This window comes from Periplaneta americana, chromosome 16 (assembly GCF_040183065.1).
Source record: "Periplaneta americana isolate PAMFEO1 chromosome 16, P.americana_PAMFEO1_priV1, whole genome shotgun sequence".
Lineage (NCBI taxonomy): Eukaryota > Metazoa > Arthropoda > Insecta > Blattodea > Blattidae > Periplaneta > Periplaneta americana.
The window spans coordinates 175293910-175311757 of NC_091132.1; the positions used below are offsets into that span (position 1 = coordinate 175293910).

At 34.9% G+C, this 17848-nt stretch overlaps 1 protein-coding gene across 2 annotated transcripts in view; it reads right to left on the bottom strand.

The window, feature by feature from the left end:
• LOC138692001 (zinc finger protein 235-like) overlaps window positions 1-16468 on the bottom strand; it is a 40798-nt gene extending 24330 nt beyond the window's left edge. Inside the window, exons 1-5 of one of the 2 annotated variants that reach the window (XM_069814741.1) lie at window positions 16127-16468; window positions 15108-15245; window positions 10122-10259; window positions 7114-7178; window positions 3640-6182 (exon numbers count right to left, since the gene is read on the bottom strand). In XM_069814741.1, the coding sequence (XP_069670842.1) occupies window positions 5048-6182; window positions 7114-7178; window positions 10122-10259; window positions 15108-15245; window positions 16127-16213 (1563 nt within the window). In that variant the 5' untranslated portion in view covers window positions 16214-16468 and the 3' untranslated portion in view covers window positions 3640-5047. Of the gene's footprint in view, window positions 1-3639; window positions 6183-7113; window positions 7179-10121; window positions 10260-15107; window positions 15246-16126 lie in introns of those variants that run through there. The other variant, XM_069814740.1, reaches the window with a different exon arrangement.
• Between the last annotated feature and the right edge of the window lie 1380 nt (window positions 16469-17848).

Consider the following 17848-nt stretch of genomic DNA (forward strand, 5'->3'; position numbering starts at 1 on the left):
GGTGACACAAAAACTAAATAAGTATTATTACTGTTTTATTGCCTAAAATTATATATAATGTGAACATTTGTTTTCTATATAATCTATGTAAAAATACTATAACATAATGAACTTTACAATATATAATAGCCAGAAAACTCTTTCACAAACTTTACACACATCGATAAAGGCATATGTACATATATATTGTGTGTGAACTGTGTACCAATTGTACTTGTTTTTCATTTAAAAGAAAATACCGACAATTTCCTAAGCTCACACCAATGCACATGGGAGCTGAAATACAAATAAAAATACTAACCTCAACAAACTTAACTCCGGTTGTGGATGCTGCAGTTCCTTAATAAGCAGTCGCGATCTGCTGGTCTGTATATGAAACATCTTCCCTGCATTTGTGTCCTAAAAATCCTAATTTTCCAGCATAAATTGACACATTATATTAAAAATAGTCTACGCATAAACAAATATGCCTGCTTAACATAACCTTAACGAAAACATATTCCGCAGGGATAAAATTTTGTTATTTCAGATTTCCCGATCCCGGGTAACTCTTTCCCCATACATGGATTTAAATGCTCTCTGGCCCCTGAGTAGGAGGGCGTGATTTACATACCTTTAGCCTGCCTGAATGTGTAAATGTTTGCGTTGAAGTCCCGATTTTGATACACAAGTTTCGAACACCTCGCATTTGAATGGTCTTTCGCCTTTGTGTATCCGCGTATCTGTTTATAAATCCCGCCAACCCCCATCCAACCCAAAAGACATACCATACATCTCGCACTTATACGGCGTTCCACATATATGAATGCATACATCATTCCAGGGCCGGATTTAGGTATAGTGCCAACCGTAGGCAGTGCTAAAATTTGTCGCTCCTTCCCCCAAATCTTACAAACAGTTCATGAACAACTATTATACAGGTTATGTTTAGTTTAAATTAGTTTTAAATGCACAATTGAGAAATCAAATTACAGGAATCAAAATACATGCATCTTACTTGTGAATTATGATTTCCTTCGCACTTTCTTCACAGAGAAAGCACTGATGATGTCATCAAAGTCTAAATGACGAAGCACACTACACTCGACGCAAATAAATATATTCATTGTTGAAACAAAATGTATTTGTAAAAGGCAGGCTGTGGTTTATTTTTAAGCATTGGATTTCTTGGTGGTATACTAAAATTATTACGAGTATTTCTTTCTTCGATAGGAAGTATAAAGTAAATTGAAAAATAAACTTCAACTCTTTCCGAAACAAACATTTCATATCGAATTATATGTATAGCGTACATCAGAGGTCTGCATCGGACGTTTTCGCTCGAGCGCCAAGTAGTTCATAGCATAATCCGATAGGTAGCGCACATGCATGATGGGTAAAATTGTCACGAGCGATAAATCATCGAATGGCATAAGCCGAGCATTAGATATTGGTTCTTGTTACAGTGGTGAACTGTGTAGTAACATCAAACATAGATGTTGATAATTTCAAAACTCTGCAGTGTTTAACTAACCTCTCCATAGTACAACTACAAAACTTGTTTTAAAATGTAATATAAATGTTTTTTTTTTTTTTTTTTTTTTCACACAGGAGTGATTTTGTTTTTGCCACATTTGATAGATGTTATTGGATGTAAATGTAATTATTATAAACGGAGAACATAATAATGATAGTGCAAGAACCATATCAAGTTTTCTAGTAGTAATAATAATAATAATAATAATAATAATAATAATCTCTAATAATTAGTGTATCAATCTTTGCGTCTGTAACAGTTGTGCAGCATGATTATTCGTTTTATTATATTTTCTGTGACGTTATCGCTGTACTAATATTGTTATTAATCTACTGCTACATCAATAATATTTTGTAAAACGTTTCTACATTGCTGCAGTATATAGGCAGAACACTATGTATGGACTTATCATATTATATATGTGGTAAATCAAATATTAAATAATTATTAATTAGCAATAATAACTGTATATCGAAGTTTTTCATACTATTTTATTTATAACTTCATGTTCCTGTTTTGGTACGTTCCATTAAACGTTTGTCATAAACGCAGAAAATAAAGCCTTATTTTTACCGTGTGAGCAAAACATGTGTGTATCTTATTTGTCGCCTTCCATACAAGATAAGACATGTCGGTGAGATGACCTTGTACTGTGCTTCTATTTATTACGAGTGTATCACGACCGATCGTATCTCACTCGAGGATGCGACACTCGACCGAGTTCAAGCGAGCGATTTAACTCCAATGCAGCAATCTGGTGTACATGCTAGAAAGTGATTTAAATATTATTTTTGACGACGTATTATATTGGAAATTTAACTCAAAGATGTGGTTAATATGCTTACCGATAAATAATAAACACACATCCAATTCGAGTTTCAACAATGCATTCTTGTCTATACAAGCAGTTAAATTTAAGCAGTTTCATAGTATAGCTATGTAGCTGCGCTACACACTTCCCTTTTACTCTCGCCACGACCAGAATACTACGATAACAAAACAATATCCGACTTAACCAAGGTGTTGAAGAACAAATTTCAGAAAACATTTACCGAAAGATATTTTAAAAACAAATTTCACTGCAAAATAAAAATGAAGAAAAAAAAAAAAAGAATTAGAGTGTAAATGCCGCCCCCTCTGGAAATTGCCGACCTAAAATGCCTAGGTCTAAATCAGACACTGCATCTTTAATTCGCCCATTGGTCATAAGAGTCATTTGCAGAATTTGTATAACAAATGATGTCCATCAATTCTTACCCTTCCCATTATTGCATTTATAAAGACAGAGTTATAAATTCCTGACAGTGAGTAGTAAAATGTAGAGGGGGGCATGGAGGTAGAGCCCCATGCTTTCCATGACCTCGGCAAAGAATGAGGTGGTGTGGTCGGCACCACGCTCTGACCGCCTTTTACCTTCGGGAAAGACCCAGTACTCAATTTTATAGGAGGACGAGTGAACCTCGGGGCCGTTCTGAAAGTGGCAACGAGAAAAAATCCTGTCACCGCCTGCGATCGAACCCCGGACCTTCCAGTCCGTAGCCAGCTGCTCTACCAACTGAGCTACCCGGCCGCCAACAGTGAGTAGTTTCAATACTAATGTAGTAAACGTCACAAGAATTATTTCCTTCATGTGAAATATTTCACGAGAATAAAATGCAATTCTCATAGTGATAGCTAAATTGCCGTGCCATACTACTTAAGTTTTTAAAATGGAGCACGATTATGTCCAGATAAAGGTTTGTTTAATAATGTAATTAAGAAAAAAATTAAAGAAACATTTGATATTATCACAACTTCTATTATTTATGTCCGGGTTTATATTTCCTTAAACATGACTACATAATTACTCTAGTCCAGTAAGTCAGTCCGGTCTGTTACACCATTCTGTTCCTATGGATACATAGTTGAAAAAGAACTCCCACAGATGTCAGCAGAAGCCAAGATGATGCACAAAGACACATTTTGATTGTACTGCTATGTTCACCCATTTTGATTTGGCGAGTTTGTGTGTCAAACTCTTGCTTTGTGTTTTAATGTAAGCGTGCATTTTTACTCTGTCAAATCTGTTTGTGTTGTTTTCCACAAATAACAACATATAAAGTAAAGATCAAGAGAACATAATACCACAGTCTACTATATACAGTCGCGAAGCTTGAGGTGACTTTTTGCAAATCTCGCGATAAAGCACTCCAAGCGGTTAGCAACTAGAAACAATAGACTGTCCACGGTCGACTTTGGATTTAGAGTGGACTGAGTCGTATTTCCATCGAGTGCTAGGTCGTTGCGTATTTCGCATTGATGCTTGTGCAGGGAAGATCTAATGACAAAGAATGAAGCATATCTTTATAATAATATAAAGTTTTGCTCTCTTCATTTCGAAAACACACAATTTATGAATGAAAACAAAAATAAATTAAACTGGAATGCAGTTCCAACTTTATTTGATGTTTCAAATAAACCTGTTCTGTTATTACCTGCAGCTGAGAAACAAAAGCTTTGCACTAATTCTACGTCTGTATCAGCTGATTCCTTGAATAATTGTACATTTTCAGACAACTTAGGCCTACTCTTTTTTTCAAAGGATACGTTTTTAATTATAGCTGTTGATTTTGTTGTTATTTTTATTTGTTACTTTACTAGAGACGTATAAAAAGTAAGTCTGTTACAATAAAATTTATTGATCACGTTTTATTTCCAATTCTGGGGTGATTATTATTGCTTAACCTCATCCCACTTTGTTAACTACGTAAGCCTACACTACAAGTATCGGTACACGTAAGTTACTCCCATTAATTCATATTTCCATTATTATTGTTATTATATTAATGTTGTAAAGGGAAATGCAAATTAATATTTATTGGTTTCATAGTTCATTATCGCTATAATCTTGAATGAGTGAAGCGATTATAGTAAATTTCAGTTCGTTTTGCGCAAACAAAAATAATATTAACCTATTTCTTGCAGGTATCTTCGAGTTTATGGTGGAATTTAATAACCTTCATTAAAATAATAAATGAACTTTATCCATTTAATATTTCAATAATGGAAGGAAGGTGTTAATTTTTCAAAAAAGAACACGACAACGAAAGTGTAACATATTTTGTCATCTGCTAGGAGAGATCTGTGATGATGAGGCGATAGTAGCGATCCTAGTGGTGGGCAACTACCCAAGTTTGCATTTTTACTACATATTGAGCTTCGCGACTGTATATAGTAGACTGTGATAATAGTAGACGTGTCCAGTAGTTAAGTTGCTATTTTGAAGATTTTTAAGCAAAAAAATTTTAGGTTAGCACACGCTTGTTTGCTTTGTCAAGTCTGTTACTCCATGTCATGTCTGTTACATCATTCAAAACAGTGCTGTAAAGCAACGTAAGTGTACAGTGGTTTATTACTATGGCAGAAACATTGCACTACATTAATACATGCAGAATATGCAATAAATAGTACTTTAAATTTGACGTTCTCAATCGTCCATTTGTTATACAACTTTTGCGAATAACCCCTCAAAAAAATTCCACAGGTAACACATTAGGGTTGGCTTTCGAGTGCGTGCATGTGTAAATGTCTTTCTAATTTTCCAGCCTGTGAGAAAGCCTCTGCACATATCTCGCATTTGAATGGCCTTTCTCGTGTGTGTATGCGTGCATGTCTGGATAAATCTCCCGACCGCCAGAAACATTTCCTGCACACGTCACACTTGAATGGCGCTTCGCCTGTGTGAATGCTTCCGTGAATCCTTAAGTCCCCTAATCGTGGAAAACATACTCCACAAATGTCGCACTTGTATACTTTTTTGCTTATGTGTGTATGTGAATGTCTTCTTAAATTTCCTGAATCTAAAAAATCCTTTCCACACACCTCGCATTTGAATTCTTTTTCGCCTATGTGTACAAGTTCATGTCTTCTTAAACTTCCCGAATCTAAAAAACTCTTTTCACACACCTCGCATTTGAATGATTTTTCGCCTACGTGTATGAATTCGTGTCTTTTTAAACCTCCTGAATCTAAAAAACCCTTTCCACACACTTCGCATTTGAATGCTTTTTCGCCTACGTGTATTAGTTCATGTCTTCTTAAACTTCCGGAGCAAGAAAAACACTTTTCACACACCTCGCATTTGAATGGCCTTTCGCCTGTATGTGTGCGCATATGTATTTTTAAATGTGTCGCCGTTGTATTACACTTTCCACATTCGTCACATTTGAATGGTCTTTCGCCAAGGTGTACGCGTGAATGTGCTTTAAATTCTGGTGATCTTACGAAACACTTTCCACATACCTCGCATTTAAATTGCCTTTCGCTAGCGTGAATGCGTACATGTCTCTTGAAATTCCCTGAATGTGTGAAACAAATTCCACACACCTCACACTTGAATGGCGGTTCGCCTGTATGTACTAGTGCATGTCTGGTTAACTCATTTAATCGTGTGTAACAACTTCCACAGATATCGCATTTAAATGACTTTTTAGTTGTATGTTTATCTGAATGAAGTTTCAAAGATTCGGGTGTTACAAAAACCTCCTTGCATATATTACACCGGATAGAATGACACCACATGTCGTTAATGTTTGAACAATCTGGTCTGTTGCTACCACATTGTGTCAATTCGTCCTTCTGACGATCGTGATCTTGTGACACACTCTTCTCAACATTATTCACAGTCCTGAAATGAATATATAAATGTATACTGTTTTCGCTGCAAGAAAAATCCTAATGTAAACATAAACACACCCGTGATTGGCTCCCAGTCGAAACACTCACACGACGCAGGAAAATATAGTCCGTATTTAGAAAGCATAATCTTGTAATATTTGAAAATAAAAAATTGAATTCTAGTCGTTAAATATGATGAAACATATAACTTCACTCATATGTAAAAGGCTATGTAAAAGAAAAGCTACTTTTATATTTTGTTATGTACTATGAACGCGGATGAATACCAACAGTAATACCGAGGTAGTCTGTTCTTGTAACAAGCTGGCGTTACTTGAGCTCGTAGTTGTTCGTAAGCAAGTGGTACTGAAGTATGGCTTCTGCATCCTCGGTGTGTGTGGTTATTAAACATAAGAGTGGAAACCCTCTCAAAAGCGGAGAAAAACAAATAGTCTTGAATGTATATAATAAGTTAAGTGAGTTTTAGTTACAATAATTATAAAGTAAATGTTTCCTAAGCAAACGAATGCATAGTAGTGAAGTTAGGCCTATTTGACGAGTAACGGGAAATGTTTAACATGAAACAGAATGTACAAAAAATCTCTCTCTCTCTCTAAATATATATAAAGAAGTAAATACAGGATAACGAATCTTTAGGTTTTTAGGTGTTAAGGTCCAATTTACTGTACGTTTTTTTTATGTTCAACAGAATTAACATATACGACTCCTACGATCATGATTCGGAAAAGTATTGAAGAAATTATGAGTTTAAAAAAGCAAGGAAAGAATAAGTAAAAACCTACAAATCTGGTCCCTAGTAATGACAGTAAAGAATTCCAAGTAGAGGGCAATTTTGTTGCTGTATGGTGCAGTAACACTTGTACATATTTTTTAAAACGTCATTTACGTAAACGAGCAAACTTAGACCACACTTCACTCACCTCTCAGTTGGAACTTCACATTCCTCTTCCCTTATCTGCACCTGAATCTCCCCAAATTTCTCTTCCTGAAAATAATGAATACAGAGGGAGTAAAACCTAAGTTACCAGCATTGTTACCGGGTCATGAGGTTACATTTCCAGGGCAGTACATTGGGGTTTTCCTGGTTAGATGTTTCTTTTAAACACAACGACAGAGGGAATGTGACGAACATCGCTAACTGTACTAAAGCAGTGATAAAATTCTGCTGGCACATCTGCATATGAATTTGCATCACTGACAAGGAAGACTCAACAAATGATAATGCATTTTCACAACTATTATCCCCCATACGTTCAATTTGAAATAAGAAACCTCCCAACGAATATGTACATCTGAAAAGGGCCTAGTTTTCGATAAGATTTTCTTCGACTACCTCCGTGGTCTGTTGGTCAGCGTGCTGGCTTATAGACCTGGAGGTCCCGGGTTCGATTCACGGGCTCGGCTATCGGTGAATTTTTCTTGAAGAACAAAAATTACCTAGAATCTGGAAATTTGTATGATTGTGAGTGAGCCAGGTTAATATTAATTAACCAATCATCAAAAATATAAAATACATCAGGAATGTCGCTTCGCAGCGTCACATTTTTCACTAATAACTCCATCTGTTAGCACAACCATAAAGCATCTAATAGATGCTATAGAGTTACCAACAACGAGAGAGAGAAAAAAAAGGATTTTCTTCAAATGTTTCAATCTAGAGCTATGTGCTAGACATATTCAAGCAATAAAATCTCATCTAGCTGCATACCTTACTGTCAAAATTCCATAAAATAATAAGTAATAAAAATGATGTAACAGATTTATTATAATACTATCGGTGTTGCCTAAGGTTTTCCTCTTTGTTTCTGACTTAAGCAGAACTCGGCAACAAAACCAACATGAATTACTGTGTTTACTAAGCTTTCCTCGTCCCTAAAGATGAATCTTTACATAGCATCACTTACATGAATTAATAACCTTCTTAGCCAAAACGCCTGCTAAGGTTAACACGATTTAAAACAGCTTTACTTGTGTTTAGCATTGACTCAATTTTCTACACTGATCTAAACCTGTTCTCATACAAATTTAATAGTAATATACGTTACAAGAGCGGTATGCTAACGTTTTCACGTTCGAGGAAAAGATTGAAAAAGCGAAACGTAGTTGAGCTTTTTTAATTTCCGAGAACATGAAAACAAACATACCGCTCGTGTATCGTACATTATTTTGTGAGAAGATCGTTTATTACATACCTGAAAGACGAATTTCTAATTAGTTGCAATGAAATCTCCATGTTGGTTTCTGTTCAATGACGGCAACTTCGGAAAACCAAAATATCTTTCTTCAACATTGTTGCTATAAAATATTTTCTGTGTTTACTATACTCCAGCAGGCCGTGATATACGTCTGTCTTTTTTTTCCCCCACTCTATAAATGCGAACTTAAAACAAACGGTAAGGTTATGTAATGATTTATTTTTCATTTTAATATTTTAACAATATTATTTATATAACATATTGCAGTAATAACATCGGCATCTGTAATCTTGTCGATTTTTTCACGGCTTCCTTAATGTTACCTGTATCAGGAATGCAATAAGTTTCGTGGAGTAGTAGATGGGAAAGGCGTGTTATTAATCGGTTGAGAAGTTTTTATCATCTAATCTGCTGTCAAAAAATCTGAAAGTTAGAATTTATAAAACAGTTATATTACCGGTTGTTCTGTATGGTTGTGAAACTTGGACTCTCACTCTGAGAGAGGAACATAGGTTAAGGGTGTTTGAGAATAAGGTGCTTAGGAAAATATTTGGGGCTAAGAGGGATGAAGTTACAGGAAAATGAAGAATGTTATACAACGCAGAACTGCACGCATTGTATTCTTCAACTGACATAATCCAGACGTTTGAGATGGGCAGGGCATGTAGCACGTATGGGCGAATCCAGAAATGCATATCGAGTGTTAGTTGGGAGACCGGAGGAAAAAAAAACCTTTGGGGAGCCCGAGACGTAGATGGGAGGATAATATTAAATAATATTAAAATTGATTTGAGGGAGGTGGGATATAATGATAGAAACTGGATTAATCTTGCACAGGATAGGGACCGATGGCGGGCTTATGTGAGGGCGGCAATGAACCTGCAGGTTCCTTAAAAGCCAGTAAGTAAGTAAGTATTCCGAAATGAAACTGTCGCCAGCAATTCCTTACTTGAAGTAGTTATTTTTGTTTAATAGTTAGCACTTTCGAGCCGCAAATTTATTAATTAAATTTTTTAAGGTTTAAAGCATATATTCAGAATATTTCGGGACCTGAATGAAGACAAGGCTTTCCCTGGTTTTTACATATAGGAACAAAATAAAAATTTGGCATTTTGAGTTGTTTTTAAGAGTATTTAATGTACTAATACACTACGTAAATTCTCAATGTTTATATCCCGGAAAACAAATGCACACGCAAAGTGCATCCCCCAAAATACACGTGCGCCCTCTATTGGTGCTAGTTCAGGATATCCCTATTGAATACTTCAATCGATCGAACAATCGAACTCCCCCACTCAACAACCAATCACAATCCCCAATGAAACGGAGCCACCAATCGTAACAACGCCAGCCAAATTGAACCATATAAATCGTAATAAATTTCTAATAAAGAAGCAACACGAAAAAAAAAAAAAACATGTTACAGTCAGTTTCGGAAAATAAAAACCAAAACAATGCTTTTATCTTATGAAACTACCCTATATCAAACACTGTGTAGTAGTCAAATTCCATAATTAACTTATAATTTAACCAATGTGTTAAGAATTACAAGACAAACCCATCTTGGGAAGATTCCCATGGAATAAAAAAAGGACGTGAATAAAGCTTTATCAAGGGCTATTGGAATTAAACATATCTGACAAACATTTCAATCTGATTGATATTTAATTTATCAGGCCATCATGGTCGGAAACAATGGCTGAATGTGTTAGTGTGCCAGGAACTTCACTTACCTCAGACCCACACCTCACAACAGGAAATGTAATTGGCACTGTTATTTCCTCAATTTTTATATCCGATTTGAGATCAAAGCTGAGGTCCATGCTGGGTAGTGTTGACCCACAAACAGGTGCATTCAGCACGTGACCATCCTGTGAATCACAGATATAATTAATTAGTAATTCATATAGTTTTCCAGAAGGTGACTTAACACAACGAGGACAACTTTTAACAGAAGAAATACTGAAATCAGAAGCAAACACTGAAATAATGAAACAATTGTCTTTAGAGACAATTAATTTTAGGTACCCTCCACAAAACTTGCTTCATTTATACACCGACGGATCCTTGATCTCCAGAGAACAAGGTGCCGGTGCAGGTGTTACGTGCTGTCTCTTCTCACTTTATAGATCTACTGGATATGGAACAACAAGTTTAGATGGAGAAATCATTGCAATAAGTGAAAGTCTCAGGAATCTTCTATGCCACATCAGTAAATTTAAGAATGCAGTTATATTGTCAGACTCCAAAGCAGCTATTCTATCAATAATCTCTAAACACACACCTTCATCTCAAACAGCAGAAATAACTAAAATGCTCTTTCAATTCATATCACTCAATAAAAGAATTGTATTCCAATGGATACCATCCCATTGTGGAATCCTGGGAAACGAGAATGCGGATGCTTTAGCAACGAAGGGCAGCACTGCTACTTACAGACCTGTTACTAAATCTACGTATTACTCTGTGAAAAGATTTATTAAATCTACATACTTAGAGTTCAACAAACAAAATTTGATAACACAATCTCAAGGGAAAAAAATGGAATTCTCTGCATCATAATCCACAGTTATTTCCCGATTTACCACGAAAATTGTCTGTAGTTGCATTTAGATTCGCAACAGGCCATGATTGTTTGGCTAAACACCTGTATAGAATTGGAATATATCAGTCCCCTAACTGCCCATTGTGCAACTCAAACCTAGAAATGGATTCGGAACACCTCAAAATCTGTGCTTCAGTGGCTGGCCATGATAATATCTTTGAAAAATATTGGAGTGTAAGAGGTCAAATGACTTTATTGTCAAGCGCCTGGCATTAGAAAACAACAACAACTTTTAAACTACCTAGTATGATTAGCATCGGCCATTTTGACCCACAAATTTTATCGTAAAACTTTCTCTTATTAGAAACTTTGTACTTGAAATAATATCTTGTAACAATACAAGAATATGAATACTTTGCGTAGAAATATTATGACTGATAGAATACATGTTGATTGCATGTTAAAATATTTAAAATCTGGTTATATATAAACATGGACACATTAAAATGAATTTATTGTTGAATGATAAAATAAAGTTAGGTAAATGATTCAAATATATATATATATATATATATATATATATATATATATATATATATATATACAGTCGAACCTAGACAGATGCCTAAATAAATGGCCGAATATTGGTGTGAAGAATTTGGTCAACATCTATAACCCACTAGTAAAATCAAATATAGTATATAATATTGAGATCCGGGGTAGTAGGTTATCCAGGAGAAACATTGATAAAGTAAAAGCCAAAATGTGTAAAAAAATTTCTAGGAATACCGGAGAATGCTCCTAACCTGGCAGTGTTACTAGAGATGGGAACCGATTCGAGTCTGGGAATTATTCTAGAAAGAAAAATGAAATATTTAGGTAATATTCTGTGTAGCAATAATTCGGCAGTTATGAAAACATGTATCTTTTGTATGAAAGCCGCTAATTGGAAATCGAATTGGCTGAAGGAATGGAACAAGAAATAAGCAGATTAGGTCTAAATTGGCTATGGAGAGAACTAGGGTCTATAAACACGAAAACTATTGGAAGAATAGTAAAAGAGAGGGCAAACGAAATTTCGAGACAAGATATTTTTAGTAATATTAAAGACCTAGGATCACTAAAGTACTATAGGGAGGTTAAGCAGTTCTGGGAACAGGAAGAATATGTTAGACTAAATTCAAGGGAAGAGAGAACAGGAATGGCATGGTGGAGATTAGGTATCTGGAGACTCAAGAATAAGAGAGGGAACGTAGAGAAGGATAAATGTCCTTTGTGTGGACTAGCTGAAGACGCAATGCATATTGCGCTGAAGTGTCAGGCAACGAATGATTTGAGAAACAGTTGGGTGGATAAAAAATTTCTACAAATAAACGCTATAGTAGCTTATAAAAAATGGTCACCTAAACGCAAGCAATCTGCATAAATTAGTAAAATTTCTTTTTAGAGTTAAAATTAGATGGGAAGAGAAAGTCAAAGCTCTAACGGAGATGGAATTATAAATGTTGAGTAGACACACGATAAGAAACTACGAAAAGTAGTCAATGAAGTTAACAGAATAATTCTTAAGAGATTGAGCATAAAGTGAAATAGCTAAGGTAGGAGTTTTAAATACAAGAGCTATACTTATTATTAGTTGTGCATTATTATTATTATTATTATTATTATTATTATTATTATTATTATTATTATTATTATTATTATTATTATTATTATTATTGTAAACAGAGGATACTTATAGGTTCAGTAAGTATTAGTTTTTGTTATATTTGTATAGAGAGTGATGGTGGATTAAGAACTGGAATACATCTAATCCGCCATGACGTGAACAAAGATTGACGAAATAAATAAATATACAGTCGAACCTCGATACATCGAATCGTTATGGGATGTCTAAATAAATTCGACTTTTCGAAAATTCGAGTGATCGAGATACGTAGGTAAAATGTTCAATTCGTGATGTACTGGTCGCAAAATACTGTATGTAGACATGCAACATATAGTTGTCTAAATTTATGTAATGGACATTCATAATTATGAAAGTTAAAGTTAACAATACAAAACGCATCTACCTTTTCATGACTTGAAGAAATCCGTCATACTATTCTGCATCATTTTCTATAATCGAGGTTTCTCCACAAAGTTCTCAACCACATTTGGTGATGTAAACACAGATTCACTTACTGATGATTGTCCCCAAATAAACATTCTTCCAGTATACAGTACTGTACATTACATAACAAGACAGGCGCGACAATTTGCTGTCTGTAACTAAACTAATGCCACGTTTTAACGCGACAATGTACTCTCTGTAATGAAACTGGAAGAAAGTGCTTTGAACTCACAACAGTAATCGGTGCTAAATTGGAATTGAAGCCTTCAAATGAGACAAGTTGCACTGCATATTGCACTCTAAGAATAAATATTCCAGATAAAGAATAAGTTTAAGTGCCAGGGATATAATTTAAGTGGTTAGGTACAGCTTAGAGCAGTGAAATTTTGGAAATATTCAAAATTCTTTTCCATCCATCGCTGTATCTTGTACAATAATGACAATTAGTGTGTGTAGAACACTGTTCTGTTACATAAAAAAAATATTTTGCGATTTAAAAAAATTATACCTATACATTTCTTTTTTCCATATTGAAAATGGTGGCAGTTCACTATGCAGTAATGAAGTGTTTACTTCATAACTCGAAAACTATCCAACATTCTGAGATGAATTTTTTGTGCGCATTTATGCATGTCATATCTACAATATGATGCAAAATAACTTCTCTACGTCTGACAGATTGTCTGATAAAAAAATAAATTCGTTTAAAAAATAGTCAAATAAAAGTATCCATTTCTAAAACTAAAATAAAAAAAAATAATATTATTTATAAAGGAAAGTCATTAAAATCATTGTAAATATGAATTTCAGCAATAAAATAAATAAGTGAGAACATAAAAAAGTTAATAGGTTTATGAGTTATGAGGGAAATGCTACATCACTGCACTCTCAACTGCCACCATTTTGAATTTTGAAACATACACACATATATATATATATATATATATATATATATATATATATATATATATACACACATACATACAAATGGCTTTTAAGGAACCCGAAGGTTCATTGCCGTCCTCACATAAGCCCGCCATCGGTCCCTATCCTGTGCAAGATCAATCCAGTCTCTATCATCATATCGCACCTCCCTCAAATCCACTTTAATATTATCCTCCCACCTACGTCTCGGCCTCCCCAAAGGTCTTTTTCCCTCCGGTCTCCCAACTAACACTCTATATGCATTCCTGGATTCGCCATACGTGCTACATGCCCTGCCCATCGCAAACGTCTGGATTTAATGTTCCTAATTATGTCAGGTGAAGAATACAATGCGTGCAGTTCTGTGTTGTGTAACTTTCTCCATTCTCCTGTAACTTCATCCCTCTTAGCCCCAAATATTTTCCTAAGCACCTTATTCTCAAACACCCTTAACCTATGTTCCTCTCTCAGAGTGAGAGTCCAAGTTTCACAAACATATATATATAATAATTGATTTACTTCATCTGGCACAGCTAAGGCCGGTAGGCTTTCTCTTCCGCCCAGTCAGACTCTAAATCTAATTGAATACAATTGGTTACATAGTTATTACATTAATATCTAGACCATAAAACAACATGAAAGTAAATAATGAAAGTTGGATAAGTAATGCTGGTGTGACAATAATAAACAATGGTAAGAAATAGTGATGATGATGATGATGATGATGATGATGATGATATGGGAGAAGGACAGTGTTTTATACATACTAATTTTCATTATCGTACAAGATACAGCACTGGAGGAAAAAAATGTTGAGTATTTCCAAAAATTTTACTGCTCTAAGCTGTACCTAATCCCTTACGCCTCGAGATATCGAAAATTCGAGTTATAGAAATTCGATTTAAGAAGAAAATAATTAATGTACGCCAAATTATATGAAGTTTGTTCGGGAAATATATATTACTACGACTTATCGAAAATTAGAGTAATCGAGGTTCGAGATATAGAAGATCGACTGTATAAATTATCTTCCGGCAGCAGTTAGCACATGTTGCGAGTGTCAGGTCGTTAAAAGTGATGTGGAGGTTAAGAGGGGCCTGTGCTGATTATGCAGTATGACGGTGCATCTACACTCACCTCAGGTTCACGTTTCACCTCAGTGAACGAAACTGGTTCCTGATCTTCCTCACATTTCACTTCAGATGAGAGATCATGGCTCTGGTCAACATATTCTTCCTTTAAACCAGTCATACGTTCATCCAAAAGATTGTGATCCTGCAGTAAAACGAAACATTTTAATAGAGCACTTCGGAATTTTTTAAAATTAGGATCTCTCTTTATTTTCGTAAAGTTTGGCAAACGATGACGTCATATTGCGTAATGAATTTACCACACGGCCTACGTAAAGACGACATAAAAATCACGTAGACAAAATTATCATGAAAACAATAATTACGTACAATTCAGCATCATAATCACTTCAAATGAACAAAAAAGAAAATGTAAATTACTTAATGAGAGAAGAATACAGCTATAATGAAATTTAAATATATATATACTATTCTGCGACAAGATGTGGCAGCTATCAAAACGATAAAAAAAATTATTGAAAATAAATAATATACACCAAATATTATAAAGATGAATAGAGTTGCTGATTGCTGAAGATTTTAAAATGGTTGATGCAATTGTCCGAAGTCTTTTCAGGAACCTTTAATTTTCTGAGGATCTCCAATGTACATTTGGGAATTGTTCCTCGCGAACCAAACATAACTGCAATGACATTCCAATCTTGAATATTAATACATATTAGTATTACTATTAATTCATTTCAAATAAAATAAGAAAATTACAATCGAAATCAAGGACATTGTAGAGCAAACAAAGACCAATCTTCGATATCGCCCCACACTATACAGAATATGATACAAGTTGCTTTATGGGTTAAATGAGAGGATATCTATGTGGCATTAATCCGAGGTATGTGACAAGGTTAGTGGGTTAGTTGAGGGATTTATTGAAGTTATTTGAGAGCAACGAATTGTGTACTGAGGGCAGATACCTAAGTTAAACCCAAACAAAATACAAAATTATTATTATCATCAGGATAGAGAGATTACTAATTTCTGCTCCCCATGGGGAAAACAGCAGCTCACCTCACATCTTACTATCGGAAAAGTGATCTGCAATAGAGATTCTTCAGATTTGTTCTCCGATACGTTATCACAGTTGTAGCAATCCATCTTTATCTCAATTGATAATTAAGGAAGCCATGGTTTTCGCTGGTGAAAGTACTCTCAAACACAAAAAAATATGTATATTAGAACCACACACAGTTGAACTTTTTCTTTCAACTTTACGGACTCAAGCAATGTAACGAAACGAATTCATTTGTGCACTCCTTTTCCCCCGAAAAATCAGAGTGCATGCAGCATTGAAAGCTATCCATCACAAGTATACTGTATGTCTTGTGCCGTCTTTCACTGAGCTAGCAACTGATTGTTTAAGAAGACCGTGAATCAATGTGCCCAACACCAGAAACACAAACTCCGCTAAGAAGCTATCAATATTCCGCTACTATTGCCGGTACTAAATAAATATGAAAAGAAAATAATAGTATGTTTGGGGATCACTGAGAGTATGTTTAATTGTTTGAAAATCAAAGCTATGAATTATATTCATTTTGTGTAATATTTATTCACAAATGCTTAAATCTTAATGAAGACGTATTTTGATTATGTACTGGCCTTCTATGCCCAAGGTTGCGGGTTCGATCCCGGGCCAGGTCGATGGCATTTAAGTGTGCTTAAATGCGACAGGCTCATGTCAGTAAATTTACTGGCATGTAAAAGAACTCCTGCGGGACAAAATTCCGGCACATCCGGCGACGCTGATATAACCTCTGCAGTTGCGAGCGTCGTTAAATAAAACATAACATCTGATTATTTAAATATAATTTGGGCTGGATTTTCTCAAAAACCCTTAATCTCTGTTCCTCTCTCAAAGTGAGAGTCCAAGTTTCACAACCATACAGAACAACCGGTAATATAACTGTTTTATAAATTCTAACTTTCAGACTTTTTGACAGAAAACTAGATGACAAAAGCTTCTCAACCGAATAATAACACGCATTTCCCATATTTATTCTGTGTTTAATTTCCTCCAGAGTGTCATTTATATTTGTTACTGTTGCTCCAAGATATTTGAATTTTTCCACCTCTTCGAAGGATAAATCTCCAATTTTTATATTTCCATTTCGTACTATATTCTGGCCACGAGGCATAACCATAGACTTAGTCTTTTCAGGATATACTTCCAACCCTATCGCTTTACTTGCTTCAACTAGAATTTCCGCGTTTCCCCTAATCGTTTGTGGATTTTCTCCTTACATATTCACGTCATCCGCATAGACAAGAAGCTGATGTAACCCGTTCAATTCCAAACCATCTGTGTTATCCTGAACTTTCCTAATGGCATATTCTAGAGCGAAGTTAAAAAGTAAAGGTGATAGTGCATCTCTCTGCTTTACGACGTCAACAAAAGTGATATTCATCGAAAGTTACTACAGTTAGTCTTGATTTGGGCTGGTTACAATATTTTAAAACAATTATTTTATTAAACCAAGTTGCTTTACATAATCCTATCATAGTAGTACGCTAACACGTTGCAATTTAAATTTTGTATTAGTAATGTTACATAATGCTACTCAAAGCTGAAACACATGTAGGTCTAATATATAAATTCAAAAATATTTCTTTACTTACAGACCCCCAGATTTTACATTACAAATTAAAATCTGACTATCTATAACATTAACACATGGTTATAGTGGTGAAAAGATAGCAATGTGGTTATAAATCTTGTAGGCCTACTATACG